The sequence below is a fragment of the Triplophysa rosa genome, linkage group LG4, assembly GCF_024868665.1.
Source record: "Triplophysa rosa linkage group LG4, Trosa_1v2, whole genome shotgun sequence".
Taxonomy (NCBI): domain Eukaryota; kingdom Metazoa; phylum Chordata; class Actinopteri; order Cypriniformes; family Nemacheilidae; genus Triplophysa; species Triplophysa rosa.
Window position 1 is genome coordinate 24222804 of NC_079893.1, and position 27117 is coordinate 24249920.

Sequence of the window (27117 nt, forward strand, 5' to 3'; positions counted from 1 at the left end):
TTTGGGACAACTGAAAGAAAAACAGATCGAGAAAATTCTCAGTGTAGTGGCATAAATTACGGGTCTCGGCCACAGTGCATGTTTTGTTGGTTGGAGTGTAAATTACAAGAAGACAGGGAGGGGACTTTATCATTGTCACTCTCGTCTCGTCTCTCATTAATCTCTAAATCCGTCTGGGTGTCATTGAAGTCTAGAAAATCATTACAGAGCACAACAGAGCAAATGAACCAACAGCGTACGGCCCCTTTGAAAACACTAGCTGTAATTTGACGCTATATTTAATTCGACCAGACAGTGAAGGTCTGGGTGCAGTTCTCTGAGATTCATCTGATCAAGTGAAAATGGGAAGAGATTTTGGTTAAAGGAAAACCGCCGGTGAGTGTGACCTGAATTTGTCATCATTTTCTCTTACTCTCTTACTCTTAGGGTGTTAATTGATTCATTTTGAGCATTTTTTCTTACAAAATAGAAAATGTGTAAAATATAAACTGTTGTTTCATCCCTCTGTTTCAGCGAAATTTGAAAAATGACCATTGTACCTGCATCAGGAGTTATTACAGTACCACCCCAAATGTCTCCAATAATGGAGGTGGACACAGAGGAGGACCAAGAAGACCTTATTCCTTCTCCAAATGCAGGACGCTTGTTTAACATCAACAATAGCAACAACAATGACAAGTAATCAAAGATCTCTTATTGTGGTTTTATATACAGTATAGTGTACTGTACATGTATTGATGGTTTCAGCGGCAAAAACAGAAACAAATGTTATGAGGGCCAAATGTAACTTCTGGTAGACTGCAAAGAATCAATAACTGTTGAGCAGTTTTAATGTAATTTAATGCAATTAATATACAATTAAATCTAAAATAAATTGATAAATTGTATCCAAACACAGACCAGAAGTTACCTTCGGGTCATGCGCGTATGTCTGATGAAACCGTCTACTGTATTTGTATATACAATACTGTATGACAAATCCAACTTTATTCTGGATTTAAATTAACCTAGAAAACATCCATATTTGACCCAACCATGGGTAAAACAACTCAAGAGTTTCTTTAGTTGTATGTGTATATACTGTATATACATTTATTTTGTTTGTAATACACATGGATCCTCTTTTTGTATAACTGGCAATTATTATTTTTTTCATACAGAGAAGAGAAAAAGAACAAGAAAAAGGAGAAAAAGGAAAAGAAGGAGAAGAAAGAGTAAATCAAAGTTTTTCCTATGTGCAGCATTGTAATTTCAATGACATCCGTCAAGTATGTTTTGGTGTTATAACATTTTGTGCTACTGCACAGGAAAAAAGAAAAGAAAGAGAAGAAACAGAAAAAGGAGATGAAGCAGAAAGAAGAGAAGGAGAAGGAAAACGAGAAAGAAAAACAAGAGAAAGAAAAGGAAAAAGAGAAAGAAAAGGAAAAAGAGAAAGAGAAGGAAAAAGAAAAAAAAGAGGGGTTGGTATCATGCACAATGATTTTTTTTAAGTTGTGTTTTGCTTTAATTTTTACCTTTGTTACTTCATGAAGTTTAACATGCTGAATATGAAAATTATTATCGTCGGTACAAAAAAGCTAAAAATATTTTCACACATTTATACAGTACATTTTGGTATTATTACTCGTACGCAGAAATTAAGGTACTGGCATGGCACTGAGCTCAAAACAACAGTTTAACATAAAAGTTGCTAAAATTGAGTCGTCCAAAACTCCAGAAGTGTACATTTGATCATTTTTGTCTTTTATGACTGATACTGTCCTCATGAACCAAGTTCCAGACGTAGTCACCCATCATCGCTTCATCCCACCTTCCTTGTGCTACAGAAATGTCTAGAATTTTCTGACAGTAACAATTGGAACAGTATTTGTTTATTTGCAATATACCGATATATCGTAATTAATGATATAAGCTCAAAATTTACTTGAGTTAAATATACACTAACACATTGATGCTACATGAAAACAAATATTACCACAATAATTAGCGCCGCAGAATTGTACAAGAACTTTAAAAGGTTGGGTGAAACAACAACTTTTACTCTGTGATGTTTATCTGTCATTTCTTATCTATTGTTTTTAAAGGTTCAAAGTAATCACTATTGATTATTGTTTATTTCATTCTTTTCCCCAAGGCCTAAAGAGGTGTTTGTCATTAACCCAGCAGGACTTCTGTACTACCAATGGCTGTTTATAATCACCATTCCTGTCATGTATAATTGGACAGTCATCATTGCAAGGTACAGTAAGACTTCAGATTTCATGTCTCAGATTATCATGGGCATGACCAGAGAGCAGAATACAAATAAAATGTAAGGGATAATGTACAGCCAGCCATTTGTTATAGCATAATAAACCCTGACAGTCTGATCAGGACCTGATTGACTGCCGACTGGCCAATCAGAATCAAGTATTCCAGAGTGCCGTGTTATAAAAATCGATGAAGTCTTTTCATAGAGCAACTCCTATTTCCTGTAGCTCAGTGGTTAGAATATGGCGCTAGCAACGCCAAGGTCGTGGGTTTGATCCCAGGGATTGCACATACTTAGAAACAAATGTAAAGTATAATGCAATGTAAGTAGCTTTGGATAAAAGCATCTGCCAAATGCATAAATGTAAATATAACTGTAATACTTCTGTTGAATTTCTATTCTACATAAACAAGATTGGTTCATTTCAGAAGCTGTTCTAGTTTTCTTTACTCATGTGTTGCAATGCCTGTAAAGTTGTAAAAATTAATTAGATATATTCAGATTTACATATTTTATTGCTGCTCTTCATGTAGAGCATGTTTTGAAGAACTACAGCATGAAAATCTACTGATGTGGTTTATCTTGGACTACACCTCTGACCTGATTTACTTGGCTGACATGACCTTCAGAGCACGAACAGGTGAACTTTAACATTAATCGTGGTTTAGAATATCTCTTTAATGAAGGAATAGAGGTCAACTGTTGATTTGTTTGTGACGGGCCCGATTTCATGGTGTCTTTCTTTAACTAGGTTACCTGGAACAGGGCTTGCTTATCAAAGACAAAAAGCTCCTACTTAAGCAGTACACAGACAGCACCCAGTTCCGTATCGATGTGGTCTCTATGATACCTACAGACATCTTGTACTTCTTTCTGGGCTTAGACTACCCAGAGATCCGCATTAACAAGCTACTTCGCCTGAACCGCATGTTTGAGTTCTTCAACATCTCAGAAACCATGACCAACTACCCCAACATTTTCAGAATCTGCACGTTGGTCATGTACATCATCATTATCATCCACTGGAATGCATGTCTTTACTTTTCTTTCTCCAAGTCCATTGGGTTTGGATCAGATCCATGGGTGTATCCCTCTCTCACCGAGCCCGAATTTGGAGAGCTGATGCGAAAATATTCCTTCAGCCTCTATTGGTCCACCCTTACCCTCACCACCATTGGAGAGACGCCATCCCCCGAGCTAGATTCTGAATTCCTCTTCCATGTCGTTGACTTCCTGGTGGGCGTCTTGATCTTTGCCACCATTGTGGGTAATATCGCCACCATGATCTCCAACATGAACGCGGCCCAGGCTCAGTTCCAGGCACGGATTGATAACATTAAACAATACATGCATGCGCGGCATGTCAGTAAAGACCTGGAGGATCGCGTCATCAAGTGGTTTGACTACCTGTGGACTAACAAGAAAGCACAAGATGAAAGAGAAGTGTTGAGGTATCTGCCAGACAAGCTACGGGCGGAGATCGGCATGAAGGTGCACTTAGATACCCTCATGAAGGTTCGGATCTTTGCGGATTGTGAGACGGGGTTACTCATCGAGTTGGTGCTCAAGCTCCGTCCTCAAGTCTTCAGCCCCGGTGACTACATCTGTCGCAAGGGTGATATTGGACGGGAGATGTACATCATAAAGGACGGTAAGCTTGCTGTAGTGGCCGATGATGGTGTCACTCAGTTTTGTGTTCTTGGAGACGGGAGCTACTTTGGTGAAATTAGCATTCTTAGCATAAAGGGCAGCAAAGCTGGAAATCGGAGAACGGCCAACATTCGAAGCATAGGATACTCGGATCTCTTCTGTCTGTCCAAGGATGATCTGATGGAGGCTCTAACAGAATATCCTGAAGCTAAGAGTATGTTAGAGGAGAAGGGGAGGCAGATTCTTCTAAAAGATGGTTTGCTGGAGCTGGACCCCACAAAATTGAAGCCGGATGAGAAGGATTTAGAGTACCGTGTAAACCGAATGTACAACACGCTGAACATCATGAGGACCAAGGTGACAAAGCTGATGGCAGAACACGAGGAGACACATAAAAACATCAAGAAACGCATTGCAGAGATAGAACGCTATGCTGGAGAAGAGGTGGAGGATGAAGACGAAGAGGAGGAGAGGACAGAGGAAACAGAGAAGGGTGCGGAGGGGGACAAGATGGAGGATGGGACACAAGAGGAAAAGATAGAGGGAGATCCAAAGGAAGACATGGAAAAGACAGAGGAAACGACCAAAGAGAAGGAAGCGGGCGAGCCATAGAACGTCATGAGACCACAGAGAAGGACAGTCCGGAGAAAAGTCATGGATAAACATATCTTAACAAACGAAATACTGTACAATAAAATAAGTTAATGTTGATTTTTACAACAATAAAAGAAAGATTACAATAATATAATTATTACCAAACTTTCTTTCAGTCTACTGTATCAAATACTCTTATTATCATCTCACATGGTCTTAAAGTTCACCCAAAAATGAAAATTCTGTCTTCATTTACTCATCCTCTAGTCATTTCAAACCTGTATGACATTATTTCTTCTGAAGAACACAAAAGAAGATATTTTGAAGAATGTTGGTAACCGAACAATGGCAGTACCCATTGACTTCTATTGTATAGACACAAAACCAATGCAAGTCAAAGAATGTTACCAACATTCTTCAAAATATCTTCTTTTGTGTTCTGCAGAAGAAAGAATGTTTAAAATGACACGAGGGTCAGTAAATGATGACAAAATTTACATTTTTGGGCAAACTAACAAGTGCTTGATGGACACAAGAGTGCAGCAGAGGGCCAAAAACTGAATTAATCTGACAAATTCTGAACCACACAGATGCATCATGTCATGTTTTGTATCCAGATCCTTAGATCTCTAGGCTTAAAGGGGTCATATGGCGCGAATATGTGTTTTTTTGTTGTTTTTGGTGTGTTATAAGTTGCCCATGCATGTATTAGACACGTAAAATTGCAAAAATTAAAGTGTCTGAACAAAAGATGCATTCTATCTAAAAGCGAATGCTCACCCAGACCTGCTTGAAAAGCCTCGTGTAACCACACCCCCACAAATCAACATCAGTTCGTGGAATGATTTGACTAAGACCGCCCAAATGTATACGCAAGTAAGGTGGGAGTACCTGTCAGTACAATTGCTTAGGAACCTAATGTTCCAAATATGGTAAGAGGCGTTACATTTCCGTCACACGCTTGCAGTATTCGACCAATCACTACGCACTGGTTAATGGCCAATCATAGCACACCTCGCTTTTCAGAGCGATGAGATTTGTAAAAAATCTGCGCGTTTCAGAGAGGCGGGGCAAAGAGGAGATACAAACATGCACGGTATGTGGAAAATACAGCGTTTTTGAACCTTAAATCGTGTATACACATTGGATTACATCTAAAACAAATGATAATATTCGTTTTAGCCGTGTCATATGACCCCTTTAAAAGTTTATAAAGGATAAATTTGAAAAAAACATTTTTGTCCATTATTCCCCCCATGCACATATTTCTGTTAATGTAAGTTAAACCGAATCAAATGTTTTTATTAAGAGATAAGTGGATGGGGTAAACAAATAAAAAAAATACTTTAAACATGCTTCTTGGCAGTAATTGAGTCAATGTTTTGTTGCAATGTTCAGTGTTTACACTTTCTAAGTGATGATCCTATGGCTGGGTTACTTATCATTATAGTCTATGCATTTAAACTGGGACTTAAATACTCTGAAAGACATCCCATCAATTAAAAAAAAATGCAAGGAAGTTAATTGAATTCTTCGAATATGAATGACGAATTTTAATGTTTTTGAAATCTGCATGTTTCAGCTAAAGGGCATGAACAGGTAAGTGGTTCTCTAAAGATACAACTTTTTTTTTTTAACATTTGAGAAAAATCAGCGATCAAATAGATGATCACCTACTCAGCTTCTGTAATAGCTAAGAAACAGCTTCATCCACCGCCTGTGCTTTATGCATGTTCTTAGTATGAAACCGTTTCCATCCACAAGATGTTCCTGTGACATCATATTTTCCTGCATTATTGATCCTGTAATTGTAATTTTATGTAGCTGTAAGTTTCTGCTTTCCAGATGGAGCTATTTCAAATGATTGAAAACACCTCTTACGCTTGTGTTTCGTTTCCCAGAAGTCTTCAATTCAGTCAGGGATGATTAGGGGTGCTGTGGTCGGGTTTGGTGGGTTATCTCACGTATTGAGTGGCCAAATTGTATGTCTTGATATAATCTCCGCTTTCATTTTGTGAAGTCCCACCTGTTCTCTTCATTGCCTTTACCGTTGCTTATTGTATTTGCTCAGAGAGCTGATGAGAAAAAGAAAGTAACAGGCAAAAAAAGGGAAATGAAAAAACAGGAGAGGTATGTCTCCTGTGGGAAAGCGAGATAAAGAAGCTATTGCCTGTGATGTCAGCCATGAAAATGGTCTTCAACCATTGTGTCTCCTGAGCGACAGGAGTTGTGCATTTAATTAATTAGAATACCTGTATGTTATTGGAACATAAAATGTATGAAGATGAAGAAGTGGGAGGGAGAAATAAAATAAGAAATACAAAAGAGAATGAAACATTCTGTTTAGGTATTAAATCAATAATGTGAAAACAGAAACACTGCTGGAATCAGTACAGATAAGAAATAAAAATAGGCTGTTCGGTTTGTACATGTAGCCTTATCTTATTGAGAATCCTCCACCACCCTCCAGACATTAACCAGTGGAGCAATTTTATCAACCCAGTTGGTCACTTATCACAGGTGGTCAAGCACTCCATCCGTGAGGGCACAGTCAACCTCTTTGAACAAGCTGATTGAAACAATTGAAGTTGCCATGTGAAATGTGTCACACAAAGAAAATGAGGACACAAGTGTCTGTCAGAACAGGGAACACTGTGTCTTGTTGTGAAACGCTGCGATTTGAGCAGTTAATTCTCAGGCAGTTCCCACTAGAACAGTGGTTCTCAAAGTGAAGGGTGCACGAAACTGGCACTGATGAGACTGTTCTGTTTCCAAATTCACATTTAAATCCGTGTGAATCAGTAAAATTATGCAGAATTTTTTCTCCTCCAACCCTTTCTCATTATATCTAAAGTCCCCTTATGGCAAGCTCACACTCAGGGGAGGATTTAGTGATTTGGGGGCCCTAGGCAAATCTATGTATGGGGGCCCCAACAATTCACCATTTTACTTTACTCCAACCCTTATTTTTCTATCTCCTCAAAGCACACAACTTTTCACCCCCAGTCAAAGTGACAGGGGAAAAATAAGCTTAATAAACACAGATACTGACTAATTAAAAAATATATAATAATGACTTCCCAAATGAAAAACATGGGATAAGTGTCTTAACAAAACACATATTAAAGTTTTTAAAAAACTTTAATGTAATGAAAACTAATAAGTTATATAAAGCATTAAATTTATTCAATCAAACAGAAAAGTATAATATAAGCCTTTTTTATAAGACTTTTTAGCCCATAAGTAACCAGTCTAACTAAATGAGCAAAGCTCATTCACACCCTACGTTCTCTTGTAGTTCACTGAGCTTTGAACGATTCACTGATCTCTTACATTCTGTGTAAACGAATTGGTTCAAAAGAGTCATTTGTTTGCGAGTCGTTCTGATCGCAATGTGCGTTCATACTAGCGAACTCGCTGTGTACAGAATAACGCTGATTCAACGAGCCAACTTCACAGCTAAAAACATTATAATGATGTACAGCAAGTTAATTTAGGAAATCTTTTCAAGAAATTGGCTTTCCTGTAGCTCAGTGGTAAGAGCGTTGCGTTAACAACGCAAGGTTGTGGGTTTGATCCCAGGGATTGCACATGCCTATGTATAAATCTATAGGATAAAGCAATGTAAGTCACTTTGGATAAAAGCGTCTGCCAAATGCGTAAATGTAAATGTAAATTCAAGAAAATGTCAATTGAACGTAAAACTCCTGATCAGCCATGAAATACAGCTCCTAATATAGCTCTTTTACTGAACTCTTCAGCGTCTCACTGCTGGTAACGAAACAGCGCCTCCATTGTTTCGTAACTGCAGTTACAAATGACAATCTGTTTAATAATGCATGCAGTGTTTTTTGTGAAGACACTCGACATATTTTTGACGAGAGTCTAAGGCAGCACGAAATTTGATTGAGGCGGCAGCCTCCAATTTCTTTATGCAGGAAAAACCCTGATCTGGGATTACTATATAAAAAGTGTGCCCTCTCTCCGTGTTTTTTGTGGTTAACGACCTTTCATGCATTTAAATGTGACCAAATTTCTGTACAAGTGCGTACAGTAAGAATCGTTAGCACTGTACTGACGTTATTATATTATGTCTTTATGTGCCCATCAGTCTGCGCAGCGGAGTCAAACAACCTTTCTACCTTTGAACTGGCCCTCTCCTTTGTTTGACAGATGTTTTGGTCGTCAGTCATTATAACTGTGTTGTCGGTGTTCATGGAGAGATACTCACCGGCACATTATCATTGCTCGTAGCCGGGAGAGTGCTGTGTCTGGCGGGAGAGAGATGAACTACTGCTGTAGGAGCAGCGGTGGAGTTTGTGTGGAGGAAAAGCAGAGACTTTGGCAACAATCTTTTGTAAATCGTCTTTTTTCCTCTCCGCTGGTGTAGCTGCGTTCTTTGTTGTTTAATTTCCCTGCGACTTTTACTTCGTTTTGCAGCTAATGTACCACACAATGATACTCTCGCTGTGGGCAGTTCTACTAATTCCGCCGCTGCGTTAACTTTCTCTAGTTGGTCGTGTCGAACTCGTCTCGCGCATATACGGTGCTAATGGAATGGTCCACTTTAATCTATAATGGGGGGAGTGCCTTCGTACAGATGTAATAACGTAAAACGTTAACAGGGATATCCCGACTATTTTGATGATTACTTGGGGCTCTACGTGGCTGCTGACATGGCTTATTGGTTAAGTCCACCCCTTCCTTTTGGGGGCCCCTGGTAGCTCGGGGCCCCAGGCGATTGCCTACCTTTGCCTAATGGTAAGTCCGGCCCTGCTCACACTACGTAACTTTTGGCTGGATTTTGCTGTCACGGATAGATTTCCAAGGTCTGCGACAAAACCTTCAGATCGCGACCAAATCGGTGCTCGTTTCGGTCGCCGAAGCTCGTTAAGTATAAGCAGGTGTGCAACGTGATCTGGACCTGTCTCGAGCTATCACAGACGCTATGATATTTTCAAAACTGTTTGATATTATCGTTGTGTGCGCGATTGAACGACCACGTGGAACTAATCCAGCCAATCACAGTGCAGATGATATAAACAGAGGAAGGAAGATGAAATGAAACGTATTTTCGCTGATGGTTGGGACCGCCTCTTCACCGAATGTTTTGTGGTGTGTGCACCTCATCAGCGGTGTGTTGTGTAGTATGCGCGCAGCTATGACAAGACGAAGACAGATGAGAAGGAACTTTGTTGTGTAGTGTAAGCGCCGTAGCAATTCAAGTTGTCTCACAGTCCCGTAGTGTCAGCTCGGCTTTAGAGAAGTTGTGGCAATCGGCGGCCAAGTTTGCAATGCCTCCGGGCAGCTATTTCAGTCAGGCAAGAATGAAAGACTAAAATCTCAATTAAACAACATATTTTCAACCAACAATTAAACCTGACATCAACTGTACTATATCGTTTGTTTTTTAAGCTCAAATCGCGCTAAAAACAAATTTCCTCAAGGCCACTTGTGTGTTAGCAAGCGCCTTATGAAACTCAGTGTAGAGCTCCACCTCAGATAATTGTAAGGCTTTAATGATTGGTGATTGGCTCTATTTACTGGAAGGCGGGACTTTCTTCAATAGAGCGGCCCAGAGCCATTGAAAGAGAGAAGGCTTGTTCGACTTGATGCGGCGCCGCAAGATCCGACAGGAGGATGACATGAAAGTACTGCGAGAGCGATTCGAAAAACGATAAAAAATTTGCTTTCGAATCGCTCTCGCGGTACTTTCATGTCATTCGCCTGTCGGATCTTGCGGCGCCGCATCAAGTCGAACAAGCCTAGAGTGTTCTGCCAACTAGTGATGGGAAGTTCGGATCATTTTACTGTCTCGGACCTTTGAGTCTCGTTCAGCAAAATGAACGAATCTTTTTTCGAGTCATATCGTTCATTTTAGCAAAATATAATTAAAATGTTACATGTTACTTTCCTAACACATCTACTACTTATGCAAACGTTGATCACATTAAAACAATACAAAACTATAATGCTGTAAGAAACAGAAAAGATTAATTCATTGTTTACCTGGGTCTTTAGTCTATAGCTCACCACACCTCTTATCTGGTAAGTCCTCGGGTTTGACTATTTCGTTTACGACGTGACAGCTTCGTAAGCTAAACCAATGCAGTCAGAGCCGGGAAGAGAATTGATTAGTTCAACTACCGAGTCTTCGGGTTTGAGTCATTCGTTCATCACGTGACAGCCCTGTACGCTTTACCAATGCAATCAGAGCCGGAAAGAGAATTGATTGTGTTCGAGCTCATGCGGCGCTGCGCAGACCGATCGGCGAGATTAGTCGCTTGCAGTAGAGGGAGGAGTTAAAAAAGAAGCAGTCAAGTCGGACACCTGCTGCTTGCCGTAGTGACGTTCGCACCGTGTTTCCTTTTCAAAGTGCGATTGAAGTGGATTAGAATACTGGATTTGTCCAATAAACAAACGTTTAAATTAAAAAGTAGCAACCATAAACTCTTCATATTGCAAATGTTATGTGCTGCTTAACACTGTGTGCCTAAAAATCATGTTAAACATAAGAATATATTATTAAATTACCAACGGAGTCTGTATTCATTTCAGTTTTATTTTATTAAACAACACAAAATAACATGTTTATTATATTTGTACGAACAGAGTTTTAGCTGTTTTAAAAACATGCATTAATAAGTATTAATTGAACTGAGGGTGTTATAATAAACACGAAACGCACGTGATCGTTGTCTAGCCAATCATGAAAAGCTATGTCGTCATCACAGCCTGGTGCAGCCGCTCCTGAGATGCTGCACCGGTGAACACCGGCTGAGGAAGCCGGCTGTTCTCGAAACGCTCTCGCGCTACTTTAATATGAAGCGATTTTAGTCTCATTAATTATTCACGTGTAAAACAAGATACACACATGCGTAAACAGTTTCACATGAATAAAACCTAATTTACCTGAACAAAGTATAAATATACATTTACAAAAAGCAATTCATGTGCGTAAAACAAAACTATTTTCTCATAAAGTACGTTTCGCAAACATACGACTGTGCACAAATATTTCGAAAGTTTAAAATGTACACGTTTATCGCGTTACGTGAATGTGCAAATCGTCACTCACGTGTGAATCGCCTTGGATGTGTGTGTATATTTTTAGAGACTCTCCTGGCAGCGCAACCCCTCCCACGTAGTGATGGGAAGTTCGAGTCATTTTTGCGATTCGGATGTTTGAATCTCGTTCAGCAAAACGAACGAATCTTTTTTCGAGTCATTTCGTTCATCTGAGCAGAGTTAAATTAATGTTGCATGTTAATAGCCAAATTACCCCATAACGTTTATTTATGCTAGTTTTGATCAGATGTATAATAAGAAATAACTTATATTGTAGTTAGGGACAAGTTATGAGAAACAGTTATTTAATTCTTACCTGACAGTCATATGCTCTGAAATCTGTACAAGAAACAAAAAGGATTATAGCTCAACTCTAGAGACTTATTTTGCCCATATATGCTGCATTTACAGAAAACATAAATGATTAGTTCACCTACCGAGTCCACGGGTCCGAGTCGTTCATTCTTTTGTCACGTGACAACCCCATAGGCCAGTCTATGCTTACCATATAACTACACTACACTACACTACACTACACTACACTACACTGACAAGCCATGAACTCACCCCAAGCAACACGACACAGCACAATGAACCGACACAGAGAACACAGGGGCATTAAATAAAGGGGCAAATCAAAGGGGAACAGGTGTGGGGCATGAACTAATAAACAACCAGTAACGAGAGATACAAAAGGGCGGGAACACAGACAAGGACCGGAGAGAGTATCAAAGGCCGACAAGATCAAAATGACTCTCTCCACACATAACAAGGGATCCTGCCGTGAGATTCTGCCACAAGATCAAGAAAGACATGACAAGATGAGGCAGAATCACGACAGTAGCTTACGTCTGTTAACGTGGTACAAAGCATTGTTCACTGCTTGCATAGATACATGGAAGTAATGTAACTAAACATAATGTATATATTTTATTAGCCCATTAGTACTGATGATGAATTCAGGAAAATTTCAGTAGAATAAACAGCGAGTTAACACATGTGCAACTACCTCCACATTTAAATGCAGTATTGAGCACAAATCACAGCGGTCACTTGAATCTTGTTTGACTGTTACAGGGACAGATGAGCACACTCGTTAACAATCACGAAGGTGGCGACGCGATCAGCTGCGAGATGGCAGTAGGATGTGGAATTCAATGCCTGTAGATACAGGATCATTTGTCACAACAATAAATTGAAATAAAGCTTTGATTTATGTGATGTTTACTTGTATATGTATTAATAATTATTAAATGCATTTATTTTCTTACATCAAATTTACATATTTTTTATTCATGTTTATTCTATAGTTTCCTGTAAATAAAACATATTACATTACTTCATGCATTATGTCATTCTTTCACTGAAAACATATGCATTCACACTTTTGTAGTCTGTATGCATAGATGGAATATGGCAATACAATTACATTTAGTAGCCTATTTTAATACAATACATCATTTTCAGGAAAAAAAATATAAGTATTGGTCAGCACTTATCAATAATATTGTGCACAAGTATAGGTGTGGGCTAGCGATGCATTTCTAGGGTACACTTAATTTATAAGCAATAATACTTATATTCCTTGACAATAAAATCAGCAGTGCTCTCCTAAGCGAGATCGTCGAGCAGCTGCCCGACGTCTCCTTTGTGAAGGCATTACAAACATGTTGCAAATGTTGGGAAAAGTCATGGAATGTAAATTGTAGCGTTAATGCACCTGTCTCTCATAACTTTAATTGTTGCGCTTGTTATTACGTCGCATGGTTAATCTCTGGCACGTGTATACACTCCAGTACAGTAGGTGGCGAATAAGCACCACAAACGTAATTTGCTCCCGCCATTAAAAAGGAGAAGATCATCAATATGGCGGACAACGGCTGATCGCATACATACTACACCCATTCACGGAAAACAGTACGTACCCATTTTCCCCCTGTTGAGTACGTACCTACTGAAAATGAGTACCTACTCATTGAGTATGCGATTTGGGACGCAGCGTAGTTCTCCTTGAGTCCTGTGCTCTCCGCGTTTTGATTTACGCACGTGAATTGCTTTTTGTAAATGTATATTTATACTTTGTGCACGTAAATTAGGTTTTATTCATGTGAAACTGTTTACTCATGTGTGTATCTTGTTTTACGCGTGAATAATTAATGAGACTAAAATCGCTCCATACTTTAATGCTCCACGTGAAAGTCACGTGGCGTCGGCACCGGTTTTAGGCCCTGTCCCAAATGGTGCACTCCGGTCTTGAGGACCTCCTCTGAGTCCACACTTGGTGACGTCAGGAAGTGCAGACCTATAGGGCACTAGGCACGAGTCCACAAGGGTACATGGGAGTGCATTTTGGGACAGACTTGAGGTCATCACACCTGAAAGAGCAAGCGGTGCTTTCTAATCACTCTCGTGGTACTTTGTTGTCATTCGCTGATCAGTCTGCGCAGCGCCGCGTGAAGTCGACCACTTGTTGTCCCATTGTTGTTATTTGGGACAGGAGCTGCCAGTTTTTATTGTTCAGTATTTCATATGTTGTATACCACCCGAGAATTATACAATAGATACTTATGTTTGTAATGCATTCATTTGTCATGACGTAAATGCAACTTCTTATGTATATGTATTTATTTGTATACACTATTCTTCTGTATACATTTCTTAATATGCATATATGTTGTTATTTAATATTTCTCTATAATACAGAAGCTGTGTTGTTTAGCTTTTCGAACACACCTACTAGTTCACCTCTCGAGAGCTGTGTTGTTTAGCTTTTCGAACACACCTACTAGTTCACCTCTCGAGTTTTCGTGTTTGAGTCGTTCGTTCATCACGTGACAGCCCCGTACGCTTATCAATGCAATCAGAGCCGGAAAGAGAATACGCACGGCCACTTCCGCGTTTACACTCAGGGGGCGAAAACACATCCGCTGCCACAAGGGAAGCCATTCATCTCTACCTAGAGCTGTGAACATGACAGAGGAGAAGATTAATATTTGTACTCACTGCTTGCACAAAGTTTGCCGGATTACAATAAATGATATTCGTCAGCATTGTGAGACTGTCAGCTGCCCCCGTCAATTAAAATGGAGAAGTACTTCAAATTACGTTTAAAAATACATGGACAGCTTGGATGCTATTGCTATTAGCATGTAACACGTAATGTTAAGGCTGGATAACACTGAATGACATCATCTTTACACGGAGTTTATCAAAGATTTTCAGCCCTTAAATACCTTTACCTTTAAACAACAAATTTGTATGAATCTGACCAGATATCAATAACACAGTTCCCGGTAAGAAACATCTGTCATATGGCTCTAATATGCAGGTTTGCTGTAAAGAAACTAGGGCTGTCAAACGATTAATCGCAATTAATCACATCTAGAATAAAAGTTTGTGTTTACATAATATATATCTGTGTACTGTGCATAATAATTTTGTAGTTATTAACACATACACATACATGCATATATTTAAAGAAAATCTAAAAATTAATAAACATTTATATATAATTTCAATTATTAGAAAATATAAATAAATACATGTAAATATTTCCTAAATATGTATTCATGTGTATGTGTTTGTATTTATAAATACAAAATTATGCACAGTACATAGACATATATAATGTAAACACAAACTTTTATTCTGGAAGCGATTAATCGCGATTTGACAGCCTAAAAGAAACAGACATCGCTTGGCTCATAAAAGGTATACTGTTTAAATACTGAATCGGTTTTTAATTTGTTGTGTTACACAATTCACCTTAAGTTGATGACATTGATTTTTTAAAATAAATTATAACGTTCTCACTTACCTCATTGTTATGTTACGAGTGTGATTTTCAAATCATTAATACTAGGCTATATGTATTTTCTCAGCTCCCAGTCAGAATCAGATGACAGGAGATCAGGAAGAGGACGACATGTTTCAGAATTATGATGAAGTCAGAGAAGACACAAAGTTTAGGAGCAGGACACACCAAAGGATTGCTGTGACCTAAAGCTTCAATTTATTGTTTTAATAATTTTGTGAAGTTTTCCAAAGATCTCAGACAAAATAGTACTGTTAACCACAAGAAATATGAGAAATGGTTAAGAGCCGGGATAACATGAGAAGAACAGGGACATCTTTTGAAATAGTAGTGAGCATTTTTACTGTGTATTGTGAGAATTTCATAGTCCATTCATTTTAATCATTTTAAATATTTTACTTTACAATATTCCAATATGAAACCGTATTTCAATCAAAAGCATTTGTTTGATGTATTTAATAGTTTTTGTATTTGAATTTTACCAGACAATTTCTCTGTATCAGTTATTATATACAAGCTTACATTAATACATAAATAAATAGTTACACACAAAAAAGTACACACCAAGAACTAAGATATGGATGACTGCACAAGCACATATAATGCATATTACGTAGAGAAACAAATATGTACAGTACATTAATGTCTAAGTATATATTTACGTTATTTTTATTTACATTACAATTTGTACAAATAAAACCAAATTTATGTATCCACAGTGTTACGTTTATTCTTTAGCATTAGCTAACGCTAGCGCTTTCACCAATAGACCATTTGATCTTCAGTAGCTGACGTGCTGTGACTCAATCACATCTGCACTCTTAAAGCTGTCAATCTTAAAACAGATTTTCCATAAATAAAATCATTATTTTGACTAGGGGCATTAGGCCAGTGATGAATGATTTTGTTTCACAGATCTGGCAACACAGCACAAGCCAGCCTGTTAACTCTCAAAAGCAAGCTGACCGGTTGCAACTACAGTTATACGTGTGTATGATTAATATAAAAACTTATTTACTGTTGTGTAAACTCAAACAATATATTTGCTAAACTAACACACGACATCAACTAAAGGGTCTCCCATTTTTAGTGAATTTAAATCACAGTGGTTTTCACAGCCATCTGCGCAGTGTTGTGGCATTGAGTTGTATATATCGATGCTTGCATTTCCTCCCCATTCATTGTAATGGCAGTGGTGCGTGTTGTTATATTTATTATCTTTGTTATATGATATAGTGTATGGCTGCGCATTGGCATCAAAGCGCTAATTTCCTATGTGTAGAAAGATAGATTTTAAATTCTTTAAAATTTCGACTTTGATGTGTTTTATATACATTAACACTTTAAAAACTTTGAATAGCTGTTTTTTATATTTATTTCATTTATAGTTTGTTACTTTTTTGTTTTTGATGACCAGCTGTTTCTCTGTATGGAAAAAACATCTTATGGGAATGATGTGAGACAAAAGGGTGAGGTTGTAAGTTTAAATTGGTTGTTACTAAAGAAAAAAGGTTGTTGGACATTGTTTCTCCTAAACAATATACTCGCCCATTATCACATTTGCAGTTGACTGGAGCAAGTCTGGAAAAAACCGACCTATTCGAAAAGTGACATCTTAGGTCATTACCCCCACTAGAATGAATGCAGTACAGGTCATTTAATGGCCAGGGACTGTATACAGCGTTGCCAGATCTCACTATAACATAACAAGTGAGGAAAAATAAATTTGCTTTGAGAGAAGGTGATTCTGCAAAAACCATATAGTACACCTCAAAATATTTATTCCCAATTTATTTAATTTATCCATATCTGTTGAAAGACAGACATATGCTGGTGAGTAAATAATGACCGTTTTCATTTTTGGGTGACCCATTCCTTTAAGATTGTGCGTGCAGAATAATATTTTTATGCTCTCTTTGCAAATGTTCTATATGGCTGTTAAAATATTCTTCGATTGAATATGCATAGAGTTTAAAAGTGGATTCTTGAGACTTGTACTGAAGCAACTGATCACTGCCTATACGAACTACCACAAAATCTTTTCCAATGCAATGTTAGATACAGATGATCACTTAAGTGCCTTTTGTTTCATTGTTTCAGATCATGTTTACTTTCTTTCATATTCATAGACTGATATTGCTCAGCTAAATGAAAAGTGAAAGTCTGTTTATCTGACTTTATCATAACTTATAAGCTATTTAACACTGATTTCCTTTAACAAACAACACGCTGTGCTCTGTGATCTCATCTTAATTTTCATAATTGCCTGCAATTGTGAATCTCCCTTGATGCCCATTTCCAGGCATGTGTCGGTTCCTCAAGCATGATAAGAATACTCATGGTGTAATTTTAATTAGTCTTTTCAACGCCAGACTCGTTCTTGCTGTCCTACTCCAAGCATTTCTAAATTAAGCATCTTATCGGGACTTGGTGACATTTGCATCACAGTCTTTTGTCTGTTCCCAGAGTCTGTGATCTAACGTTCACTGGTTAGAATGCCAAGACCTTGCCAGACCAATGAGCCACTTGGACCTTGGGGAAAATGCGCAAATGTTTCCTCTAGGACTTCAGGAATGACAATATTTGATTTCAGAGTTTTTAGTTAAGTTATAATGTTATTTATACATTTTTATTATAGAAATGAATTATGTTAAACACAATCATACCGGATAAGTATGGTCAATAGAAATCAATAGCTGAATTATTATTTACATAAAATACATATAAAAGAGTTTAAAACTTAACTGAAGACTTATTCAACTACATTTCTAAATTCAGACTTAAGCCCATTGCACATTGAGTCCGGAATTTGCGTCCGAAATTTCCGCACGTTAAAAAATAAATACGACCTCACGTTGTGTCAATCACATTTACACACTGCCTCCGATATTTTCGAGGGTTCGATTTTCTGCGTTTTTCTCATCCGTCAAGCATTTTGAGTGGCCTTTTTTAATAGGGATGCACCGAAACGAAAATTCTTGGCCAAAGCCGAACATGATGTGAAACAAATGGCCGAAGGCCGAATAATACCGAACACCGAACAAGGTTTTTTGCATTTCTTCTATTTATTAAGCCATTTTTTTCACTATTGCACAAACTGAATAGTCAAAATGTGCTTTTTATAATTTGTCTTGCTTTTCAGTAAAATACAATACAACTTAATATAAAATTGAGCAAAACAAAGTAAATTCAAACAAAAAATTGAGCCCTCTCCCTTCATGAATAGCCTATATTAATTAGGCCTATAACTGTCTGCTAAAAGAATGTAATGTAAGTTACTCTGTACCCCGACAACAAAACACTTCATAAAAACTGTCATTCCACATTAGGCCTATAAGCTAAAAATACGAATAAACTAAAACTGTTGGATTATTATTGGCTACATTGCAAAAAGATTTAAAGAAAAAAAAAAAAACATCCAATGGAAGCGATTCTGACTGATGCTGACTGACAACCATTTCAGTTCCGTCTCTCCTCCAAACTCCGCCCACAAAAGCTGACTGTTCTCTCAGAAGGTGCACTCGTGTCTCGTGGCCGAGATGCACCGAACATACTTTAACAAGTTGTTTAGTACAGGGAACTGTGTGCACACGACCACTATATGATGTCAAAGGATGTCGCGAGTGGCGGGGCTACTGTCAGACAGCCCACTTCTGTCTGGTGTCTTTCTCTGACACTTTAAAATGCTCCACACACACGCACGCACTGCCAAAATGTTTGCGGCAGTAATAAAGCGCACGCGTGTCTCTCTCTCTCTCTCTCTCTCTCTCTCTCTCTCTTGCATTTTTTGCTATATTCGGCCGAACATTTTCAGTGGCCGAACATTCGGTGCATCCCTATTTTTTAACAGTTCAGAGACATCGTACAAACGAGAGCCTCACACGAAAAAACGCATACGAAAATTTCAGACTGTATGTGCAAAGACCTTTAGCGTTAAGGCATGTCACCTTTTGACTGAAGGACAGCTTGCGCTCAAGCAGGCATGGCTTGTTCAGAACCTGATGATGCGTCCATGCGTTATCCCAGCATGATTTGAGAATGTTCCAAAGAGCATTTTGTGTGGCTCAGTGGAAGTAAGGAAATGTGAAAGTGAAGTGATGTTAGGCCAAGTATGGTGTTCCATACTCGGAATTTAACCCATCCAAGTGCACACACACAGCAGTGAGACACACACACGCACACACGCACACGCACACACACACACACACACACACACGCACACACACACACACACACACACACACACACACACACACACACACGCGCACACACACCGTGAACACACACCCTGTCCACACTTTTAAATCATCTGGTTTTAAAAACAGCCTGGTTGCTGTTTTTAAATGTTCTTTAGAAATAAAAGTAAACTTGAAACACACACCCAGAGCAGAGAGCAGAGAGCAGAGAGCAGAGAGCAGTGAGCAGCGGCGCCCGGTGAGCAGTTGGGGGATCGGTGCCTTGCTAAAGGGTCTCACCTCAGCCGTGGTATTGAAGGTGGAGGAGAGCACTGATTATTCACTCCCCCCACCCCTGCTGGTACTGAGGATCGAACCGGTAACGTTTGGGTTACAAGTCCGAGTCTATAACCGCCACGACTGCCCTTATGTACAAAATCTGACCTTTTGTAAAAAAGGAGTTGACATGGTCAATGTAACACATTTGCTTGCATTTGATCACTGACCTAGAAACAGTGCAGAATACTTCCCATTCATTTATGTAACAGATTTCCTTGCTTTAGAAGGAAATATTTGATAAAAATGTGATATTCCCAAAACCTTCTTAGTTTTAAGTTTTGAATCCTCTTGTCTCAGACTTTGGAATCTCAATGTGTTATGAAGGATCAAAACGGAAACAAATGTACCCTGTGATTTTGACAGCGATAGCAAAAATGCATCCTGATGCTACACATGTGAAAGCTTTCATTTTTAAAGATGTGTTTGTGACTGCACGGACGAAACGTGAGTGACAGCCATGAAATCTCAATGACACTTAAATTTAACTGAGCGTTTCTGAGAGGAAGAGTTAGAATTTTTGTCAATGTGTTCTGTCAATGTGGCCTTTGTGCCTTGAGGTCATCATGGAAATGAAGGATGAGGAAGAGAGGGAGAACGAGAGAAGCATGGTTTCAGTGTACCATTCTAAGATCCATAGGGTTGGTACTTTGTGAATAAGAACACGTATCTACGTTTTCACTTTCTTGTGTAATTTCTAAAGCTTTTATCAAAGTGTTTGAACTGGAGTCGGACTTAGAAAGCTTTCTAAAAGCCTGCAAATGATTAAGTCTTGATGTATAGCCCTCTTGTCTTGACTGTTTTGTTACAGGCTGTAATTTTGCCAGCCACAAAATGTATTAGCCATTTGGTTTGAGATCAAATAATTTGTCCCTGCCTAATTCTTATATCTTTTGTTATACAAAGCATCACTGAAACCTTAAACAAGATAAACAGACAACGTTGCCTAAGACATTACTTTAGAAAGCGCTTGACAAATCTTGTGGCTTGACTTGAAAAATTTGAGAAGAGGCATCCTGTCCTATAATTGACTTACAATTCAATTCAGATTTACTTCAAATTTTGCATTGTTTCTAAAGTGGCATAAATACACATAGATATATGAAACAGAAGTATTATGAAAAATATATTCCACAATCATGGAATACATGGTATTATTGCAATTGTTCTTACAGTAATACGATGTACATTGATGAAACTTTTCTAAGTTTATAGGTTGAACGTTTGTAACTGAACTGTTTTATTTGTATTGCTAGAAAGCGCTGTGTGTCAATTTTGTCAATTGACAAAGATGCACAACAAATTCATCAAATTTAAACCTTTTCAAGAGATTGATGGGCATCAGAAGTACTTGTGATTTTATCAGAAGGTTCATACTTGCATCATACTTCATGAAAAGAAAATGTATCAAAATTGGTATAAGGTATATAATTTGAGACTATTTAGTCAATAAGTATAGTAGAATTTCTGGACAAATTACGTCAATTGGTCAATTGTTTTTCAATTCCAAATGGTGCAAAAGTGACTTGCCTCAAGTCATGAATACATAAATAAGCAGCTGGGTGCTGAGAAAAGGGTTTATGTATTATATATGTTTTCTGTTTATAAATAAACAGAAATTGACATACAATAAGGAAGAATAAGACTCAAAAAATCTTGAATTCAATTTCCAAAAATTTGACAGCTACTATTCTTTTATCAATAAATAAATGAACAAATAAATAAGTTTAATAGTCCACAATGCTGTTGTATACAAACTCAGTCAGGAGGCTCCAAAACCTTGCTTTGTTCACTTTGTATTTCATGTTTTGTTTTTTAGCCCTTGTTGAGAAAGTGAAAGCAATTACACTTGTTTTCTGGACCTCAGACTAAAGTATGCACTGCGTTACACTCCAGGTACATACTGAACACCTTGTTAACGCTGATGTCAAGGGTCATTGATTACATTGGAAGTTGCTGTTGTCCAGACGTATGCGTGCTGGGTGAAAAGAACATCTCCGACTGGTTAATATTTGAAGCTATCTGAAGGACATTGTTGAGTCTGTTATGCAGTAATGCAATCCATAATCAGACAACTGTGAGGCATTCCACAGAGGTGCCCTAGCCTTTCCATCTCCCCTTGTTTTCAAAGAATTTTCATCCGTTTGCATTTTAAGCATGTTCAGTTTTTTGGTATTGTCAGTCAAGTTTGTAATTGCTTACAGTCGATGCATATACAGTAATGCGGCGTTTCAATACATTTCAAAAGATTGCCGAAGGCACACCATCAGAAAAATCAGTTTTCTTTATTGAAGATGGGGTTTAGAAAATGTGCAACAATTACAGTCACTCATCCTATCCGCTTTTTCAAGAAAGTGAGAAACACTGATTTTTCAGGCTGCAAACTACATCGTGAATTATTTTCCCTTCAGGTGTGACAAGTGCATTTTGGCCTCTGATGTGTTATTTGGTGATTAATGCACAGTATTTATAACCCGCTTTATTCTCTGCACTCACCACAGGGAATGTTTGTGTACATTGGTGATTGTCTCTTGATATTGTGAGCCTGGGGCCGATTCAGAAATGGTGACAGGTGAAGCCCATGAGGGATCTGTGTATTTCCTCACATTTACGAATGTGGTCATTGAAAGTATTGAAAGTGTGTGGTGACTCACGTCTGTTTTACTCGCATTCCCACCATCATTAAAACTGTGGCGGTATCGTGTGGTGGTGCCTGATGTTGGGGTCACTCTACATGTAGCCCATGAATAGAAACCTCCATCAATTTTTTAAGATTTGACTGATGATGTTCATGGTCCAAGTGCACTGTGGGAGGTACGGTGCCTTATGCATTTCAACATTGAAACAACGGTGTGGTTACAAATAAAAACAATTTGGTGTTAACCAAATGCATTCAGTTGTATTGATCACAAAGAGTTTTAGTTTCGCTTACATACATATTTGACACAAATTTAACCGTAGACCAGCGATTTTACAATCACTGATTTTCAGAGCTTTAAATTAACTCTACTACATCAGATTTTATATTATATCATTAAGAGCTCTTCAGAAAATCGAGGCTACTTTGGCACCTTGCCACAGGTTATCTTTAAGAAATTGCATGTTCCCCAGCCCCCTGCCATCCCCCCAGCCACTTTCTTTTTTCTCCCTCCATCAGCCCTTTTGGGCAATTGAATAATTTACCTCATTGTGTATGTACGAGCAGGCAAAGAAACGCTCTTCTGTAATTGCTCCATTATTTTCTGTGCTCTGCTTACCATTCTGTAGGCATCTAATCCCTCACCCTGCCTTTCTCCATGTGCTGGGAAGTAGACTTGGGTGATCCAGTCTATCTACAGTATATATAGCACAGTGCCCTTTATAGTGTTGATGTTGAATTAGAAAACAAGATGAACATGGCTTTGGAAGACATGGCAAAGCATCACCATAGAAGATAATTGACAGACTTCAGGAGAATGTCTTTGTCCCGAACATAGAGGGCATTGATGAAGGCTATATCACAGAGATATTTACTTATTTATTTTACTGATCCTCTCATATGCACCGACATGGGAGGAATATGACATTTGAGGTGTGGACTGGTATTTTTTAGGCTTCAAGTAGAATTTATAGTCTGGTGGGAAATCCTTATACTTTATTAAGACGCAGAGAGCAAACTCTGACCTCTTGTACTCCATGTACCTTTCAGTAGTTTCCAGCATTGTAGTTTTTCTATGACAGCTAATGAACCAGCAAACCCAACATTTGATATACAGTAAGCATGTTTTACCACATTTTTTCCAACTCGCGGGTCTCGCTGTTATGAAATTATCTGGCCCGCACCACTGTATCTATTTTTACAACCCACACCGCGACCATTAAATAGACATACTAGGCATTGTAATGTAAATGAAAACAGACTTTATTTCAGCCTAAAAGTGCTTGGAAACAGACATTAGATTACATCGCCCTGTAAACTGGCAACAACATACGCTTATGAACCATAGAAACTTGCACTTCACGTAGCCGATATACTGTCTCCTGCTGCATCTATTTCTGAGAACCGGTCCCAAACATTAGATTTAGCAGCTTGACCTTCTTTTCTTTTAATGATGTAAATTCCCGACCTTAATTTCTCCCGCACCTCATCTTTCATCTTCACTTTTCCATTTGTTTTGTTGTTGTGGCTGGCGGTGGGAGCTGCTTGGCGCTTTCGTGATGTGTTTGGTTTGGGGACATCACGCAAAGTTGCACTTAGCCAGTGTTGGGTAAGTTACTCTGAAAAAGTAATTAATTACTAGTTACTAATTACGTATTCAATAGTGTAATTAGAATACTGTACAAATTAAAAAAAGTATTTAATTACTTATTACTAATTACTTTCTATATCCTACATCAACCTTGATTTGCTAAGTGATTCAAGGATAGACATGAAACGGCTCTTTTAATTCATTCAAATAAATAATATTAAAACTACATTAAGTGGTATTATTAACTGACTAAATTATTACAAATGTGAGAATTATACATTGAAGCACGGATTTTAAAGTTAGACTTTGACTTTTTATGTCTGTTCCACTATTGCACACATATATATTACACAAAGTATTTAGTTTAATTACATCATAAGTAACTGTAATTAAATTACAGAAAAAATAGAGTAATCCCTTACTTAACTTTTTCAAGGGAAAAGTAATTAAATTACAGTAACTAATTACTTAGTAACTAGTTACACCCAACACTGCACTTAGCACATCATACATTTACAGTGCTACTCCAGACTTGAAACGCAACAAGCCGAACACAGCAATACAGTTACTGTATCACCAAAATAACACTCAATACAAATACAAATCATTATTACACACGTCGCGTGTATGTGCTCTTCAGCGTAATAATGGACCAACACAGAGTGATGTACACAATGCCAGTTTAAAAAGCGACACCTCATGAGAGCGCTCTCAGCAAAGAAAACTGGTGCTACACTAGCAGACAGTAAACAGAGATTCACCAGCGAATAAACTATGATTATAATAAATGTGTGCTTCTTCCGCCTTACGAAACTGTTGGTGAACAACCCACCAGATGGCAGAAAGGTAGCAAAAAACAAAGCGCCCCCATTTAGAAAAATGACATGATTGGTCAGTTTTACTGTCAATCAAAATTAATCTTTCCCATTGATTTACTGTACTGTCAGCCCAACCCCATGTAAGCACACGTTAGACTTCTTGCAGCATGAGCAAGCTGCGCAGACAGCGTATGACATCGCAGAACTGCGACTTCTCCTTGATCTTGAATTACACTCGTGAGACTTGGAAATCTCAAGTGGATAGAGTCCGCATCAATCCAGGAAGTCAAATATACATATATAATAGAGCGTGTTAATCGACGTCACGCCGCATTGAATGTTGCGCCATCTTGGGAGGATGGGTGCTAGTGCGTTCAATGCAGTGTTTTGTTATTCTTGTTTGATTAGGAAATTTAACTATGGTAGGTCGGTATTGCTGTGTTAAAACTGCAATAGTATTACGCAGAGTCGTTCAGGAAAAGCCCCTGGTTCTTACACTTTCGATTTCTCCATATATCAAACAAAACAAGTAACGGTACATATCAAAACAATAATAGCAGTGGAGTATTATCCTCCCAAGATGGCGGCGCCACTGTAACATGCAACATAGGGCGTGACGTCAGCTTCACATTCTCTAAAATCGGCCGACTTTTATTGAAAATAGTATTTTAAAGTTTTAATATTATTTTTACAATAGTTTAGGTCCTCACAGAGGGCCCTGAGGGTTCGCTACTGATATATATAATATCACACCATTGGTTTTACATCATATATTTATTTAATAATGAATCCATATTCTGACTAGCAGATGACTGTAGCCACAACGAAGGGGAAGCACATTTGCAATGCAAAACAGGTCCCATAGCTCAAATGCTTGAAAACACAGTAGTTATGCTGTTTAATGTCAGCATTTGACATTTCATTCACAACAACCAAATTAGTCTTTAGGGACTTTGATTACTGCACTCTACAAAAATGTTGGGTTATTTGCAACCCCATTGCTGGGTCAAATATAAACTTTTCTGGGTTAATTTAACGCAGCGGCTGGGTCGTCCATTTTAAAACCATATGGTATTTAGGTTGAAGCCATTACATTGCATTTAATAAAGGTATGAATAGGAGAAGGGTTGTGTTTGCTAAATAAACCCAGATGGTGTAATCAGAATGTCTTGTATCACCCTGATGGGGTTAATTTAGCCATAATTACCACATGACTACATTGCTTATGTTTATTGCTTAGCTACTTGCAGCATAATTAAGATATTAGACAGAAAATATTGATTGATTTGATTTTTATTAGTAATTTTTTTGTGACTAAACATTTAGATAGCAATCCTTTAATCTCAAGATGTGCAATTGTTATTGATGAATATCAAGTTTTTTGACAACACAATCAAGATCTAAAATCTAAAACACTTGTTCACAAAAGATTCTGTCAGAATTTCTACAATAATTTTTATGATTTCCTCCCAACCACAGTTGTTTCATAAAACATTATCAGTTCACTTTGGAATTGTTTATCTGGATTAACTGTTAACAGCATAATAAACTCTGTCCTTGACTAAATATATGTAAGTGATGTTTAGTAAGAGTCATACAGATATATATTTTCGCTAGCTTTGTTTAATAACGGTGAATGTGTACATAAATATTTTTCCCCACAATGAAAAGCATGAAAATTATAGAACCATGAAGGAATTTGACAGTGGCATTATGAGTTTCATGTGTTTAATGCAATTTATTGACATGCCTGTGAAGCAACCCAAGGTCTTTTAAATATTGCAAGTATCACTGCCTAACAAAATGTGGATCATTGACTGCGTGCTGTAAAACAGCTCCATTTTTAAGAATTCTATGAAAATATATGTTTTTCTCTGTTCCACCATCATGATGCATTTCCTTAAGTTTAATCATTTATTTATTTTTTCCTGCACAACCCCAATCGAAAAAATTGATGTTCAAATTCTATTCTAGTTGGCATTAACCTGTTTCCTAAATGTATTTTATCTAGGCTATTGATTAAATTCAGGACCCAGTCCCATTTGTCCTTGTCACTGCTTTAACTCAGCACGGTGAATCGATCACTTTCTCTCCCTGTAGCACTAGTTAGATCAGCTTGTCACATTGTGCATGGCACTGCATCTGACCAGTGTCTGTGTTGCGCTCTCGTGGGTGCGTTCAA

At 38.0% G+C, this 27117-nt stretch overlaps 1 protein-coding gene across 1 annotated transcript; it reads left to right on the forward strand.

Moving 5' to 3' along the window:
- Positions 1–199: 199 nt before the first annotated feature.
- Positions 200–4646, forward strand: cnga1a (cyclic nucleotide gated channel subunit alpha 1a). The gene is made up of 7 exons (XM_057331130.1): positions 200–375; positions 514–678; positions 1161–1214; positions 1308–1460; positions 2135–2239; positions 2785–2891; positions 3003–4646. Exons 2-7 carry the CDS (start codon positions 527–529, stop codon positions 4511–4513), a joined length of 2082 nt encoding a protein of 693 aa, XP_057187113.1. The 5' UTR covers positions 200–375; positions 514–526; the 3' UTR covers positions 4514–4646.
- Positions 4647–27117: the final 22471 nt, after the last annotated feature.